The sequence below is a fragment of the Cariama cristata genome, unplaced genomic scaffold (genome assembly GCF_000690535.1).
Source record: "Cariama cristata isolate BGI_N322 unplaced genomic scaffold, ASM69053v1 scaffold42452, whole genome shotgun sequence".
NCBI classification, from domain to species: domain Eukaryota; kingdom Metazoa; phylum Chordata; class Aves; order Cariamiformes; family Cariamidae; genus Cariama; species Cariama cristata.
Window position 1 is genome coordinate 1 of NW_009605158.1, and position 3,817 is coordinate 3,817.

A 3,817-nucleotide genomic window follows, 5' to 3' on the forward strand; every position below is an offset into this window, starting at 1 on the left:
TGCTGGGTACAGGGGGTGCTGGAGGGTGTTCAGGTGCAGGGGTGCTGGGTGCAGGGGTGCTGGGCACAGCGCGGGGCCGCCCCGTCGCTCAGATGGAGATGCTGTTCTCGATCTCCAGCGGGTTCAGGTACCCGTAGCGCAGCTGGGCCCGGTAGTTTCGGTCCTCAATGTCATCCTGGATCCCCTCCAGCCGCCCCTGGAAGGTCCGGATCAAGCGCCGGGGTTCCGCCTCGGTGAACCATTCCTCCGGGTACTGTCCCAGAAGCCTCTGGGGCACATGGGGATGGGGACCAATCAAGTTCAAGCATTTGACTGAGGTGTCTCACATCACCTAGGGAGGGATTCTCTGGGCACCCTCCTAGAGGGATGGTGGCCACCACCCTAACTTTGGGGGCTAGTCAAAGCGGGGATGGGCACCTGCGCCTTGCTGTGGCATCTCTTGGGGTTCATCATCATCACCGTCATCATCAGGGTGTGGTGATGGTGAGGGCAGACTCACCATGTCTTTGAGGCGGGAGCTGAGGAGGATGAGGGCCACCAAGATGTTGGCAGTGGTGTCCACCTCGGGGAGAGTGTCGAGGAAGTGCTGGAGGAAGGCCTTGCCCTTGGCCGCCGGCGGTGGGTGACGCATGGAGGACGGCGCGTTGGGCATGAAGGCACCCAGGTCATACTGGAGGGTGGGAGGTCATGGTCAGCAGAGGACAACCCTCTGGTATGGAGACGGGATGGGTGGGGATGATCTCCTGAGGTGGGGATGTCCCTCTGGTATGGAGATGGGATGGGTGGGGACCTTCTCGTGAGGTGGGGTGAGGTTATCCCTCCAGCATGGAGCTGGGTTGGGTGGGGACGTTCTCCTTACGTGAGGTGGGACCCGGTTATCTACCCTGGCTCAGGATGGGGACATCCCTCCTGCACACAGAGGGCTTGGAGGAGGACAGCTCCTGGGGACATTTGGAGACATCTTTTGGATGCCGAAGGGGTCAGAGGTCCACTGTCCCACCTGTCCGTTGTTGACGGCCGCGTGCTGTGCCGAGCAGGTGAACATCACCATGGTGAGGAACTTGGTGAGCTCCGCCATCGTCTGTAGCGAGGAGGGGATACCTGGGGGTGGTGACATCAAAGAACATCAGGGACCTGTCCTCATCCCCACCACCACCACCCCTGGGGACATCCCACGGCACCCACGGCTTTGGGGACGTGGTACCTGAGGAGGTCCTGCCCAAGAAGCCGTTGGTGAAGATGTCCATCACCCAGGCCTGCAGCTCAGTGTCCCCGTTCACCGCCGCGTCCTCCTTGTAGTAGAACGCCACGATGCCGGAGACAAAGCTACCACAGGGTGAAGATGACGGTGAGGTCATGGAGCATCCATGGAACCTCTGTCAACTGTCACCCAACCTCTTGTCCCACCTCTCGATGGCTTCCCAGAGCTTCATCCCATCATCCCGGTAGTAGTAGTTGGGGATGCGGGTCATCCCACGGTGCGTGATGTCATCGGGGAGGCAGAGGGAGGAGTAGGTGACCTTCGCCAAGCCCCGTTGGACGAGCAACAGCATCCCCTCATAGGTCACCCCCGAGCCCTGGAAGGGGGGACACGGCGACACACATGACCCATGGATACTCAGGGCAGGAGGTACCATGCTTCCTCACACCCCCCTCTTCCAGTTCCCAGCTGTCCCAGTGCTCCCAGTCCTTCCCAGCTCCAACCTTCTCTCTAATGTTCCCCAGGCTCTTCAGTGCTCCCCAGTGTTCCCAGTATACTCCACTGCACTCAAGGACCCCCCAGTGCCCTCCAGTATACTCCCGTCCTCCCCTCAATGCTCCCCAGTATCCCCCAGTGCTCCCAGTATACCCCAGTGCTCCCAGTCCCCGGGGTCTTACCTTATCGATGACCCCGCCGGGGTTGATGAGGACGCTGCGGGCCAAGGTGTTGATGTGCAATGTGAAGTGGAAGTGAGGGATGAGGAGCTGGTGGTGGAAACCAAGATCTTGGAGATGACCAAGGACTTCCCACGGTGGGTGTCACTGAGGTCAGATGGGTGAGGGTGGTCCCGAGGTGAGACCTTACCTTGAAGAGGGGGTGACAGGTGGGTAGCTGACGTAGGGTAGCGATGGCGAAGACCTCCGCGAAAAGATGGGTCCTCAAAAGGTGGGTGAGAAGTTGGTGGTTGTAGAAGTCGGCGTTGCGCACCCATGTCTTGGCCAACAACCAATCCCACTCGGCATCGTTTGGTAAGAAGATGGGATTGGTGGCTCCCGGTGTTTGGTTGAGCTGTGGGGACACAATCACATGGTGTGATCATCATCACCACCACGGTGGGGTTGTCCACTGGTTTTGGAGTGGGATAACCCTACCTGGATGGCGATGGGGCGTAGGAGCCCATCGGCGCCCTGGTGCAGAAGGCAAAGTGGAGCCGCCACGTGCTGCTGGCGTCCATGGATGGTGCCGGCGGGGATGTCCTCCAGGATCTCGTAGTCCACGATGAAGATCCGACCTTCTTGCAACTCCTTGCTTAGGTTGGCACCATCACCCAAAAAACCAGCCACCATCTCTGGTGTCACCGGGAATTTGGCCGGTAGCGCCGTGCATTGCTGGATAACGATGGGGTTGTTGCCGTTGAGGAACTGGTAACCGAAGAAGTCATCTTCTTGCCAGTGCTTGGCCACGTACTCGGGGACTGAAGGGATGGTGGGACATCAGCACCCAACTTGCCCACCCTCTCCACATCAAAGCCAGGGGCTTCCTGGGAAGCCCTGGGTGGTGGGGGAGGACAGAGAAGGCACCCACCGATCTCCCTGCCCTTCGTCCGGGAGAAGATGCTGCGCATCTCATCCAGGCTCTTCCAGGAGGTGCGTCTCAACAGGAACCCTCTGAGAAGGTGAGAAGCCCCTCTACGGGAGAAAGGTGGACCTCAGCACCCACCACCCCTTCCCTGACCACCCCTCTCCTGACCACCCTTCCACCAGCCTCCCGGGACAGGGTGGCACTGGCGATGCTCTTCATCCTCATCATCCAAGTCCTCCTCGACCTTGGGGCATTGCTTACTGGAAGATGAGGACACCGTTGAAGTTGGTGGCCCTCACGAAGGAGAATTTAACGTTGGAGTCCAGCTCGAGGACAGAGCCCACGTTGAGGCAACGGGGCCAGCCTTCGGCGAAGGTCTTCCACCTGCGGGTGGGATGTGGGGACAAACATCGGTGTCACCATTGGCCAGGCCACTCTGGTCATGGTGGGCCTCCATCCCTATGTCCCTGTTCTCACTGGTAAGCCTCCTGCCGCAGCTTCAGCTCCCGCAACCGATGTTCCTTGAGGATCTCCAGCTCATCATCCACCAGCTTTTTCCCTAGAAAGAAGAAGAAGAAAGGGGTCAAGGTTGGACCTCCTGGCTAGAAGAGGAGGATGAAGGTGGGCAGGTCCTACCTGAGCCCTCCCGGACCTCCACCGTGGTGATCCCCTCCAACCACTGGTAGCAGGGGAAGCGGTAGAGGGTGCCGTCGGGGGCTGTCACGCGGACATCCTTGCAGAACCAAGCGTCCTCCAAGAAGAGTCGCCACTTGTGCAGGCGGATAAGGACAATGGGACCCAAGTCCCGCTCGCAGCGGACAGTCAGCGCCTTCTCCTGGACGGGAGGGGATGGTGTTGGGAGGGGTGGTGTAGCACTGAGGGATACGGGTGCTTCCCCACCAGTGGCGTGGAGGGTTTAGAGCATTCCCCAAGGATCTTCCTCCTTCATCCCTCCAGGATCCTCTTCCTCCACCCCCCCAGGATACTCTACCTCCATGCACCCAAGACCAGTGTCCAGCATCCCACCCTCAGGAC

At 59.9% G+C, this 3,817-nt stretch overlaps 1 protein-coding gene across 1 annotated transcript; it reads right to left on the reverse strand.

Annotated features, from left to right (window-relative positions):
* Positions 1-88: 88 nt before the first annotated feature.
* Positions 89-3,617, reverse strand: LOC104154924 (hydroperoxide isomerase ALOXE3-like; the record flags this gene model as incomplete). The annotated part of the gene is made up of 12 exons (XM_009695850.1): positions 89-268; positions 500-670; positions 1,001-1,101; positions 1,205-1,326; positions 1,408-1,577; positions 1,879-1,965; positions 2,066-2,269; positions 2,353-2,675; positions 2,798-2,868; positions 3,044-3,166; positions 3,260-3,341; positions 3,419-3,617. Coding segments are annotated over 12 exons (1,833 nt in total), but the record flags the coding sequence as incomplete, so codon positions are not given.
* Positions 3,618-3,817: the final 200 nt, after the last annotated feature.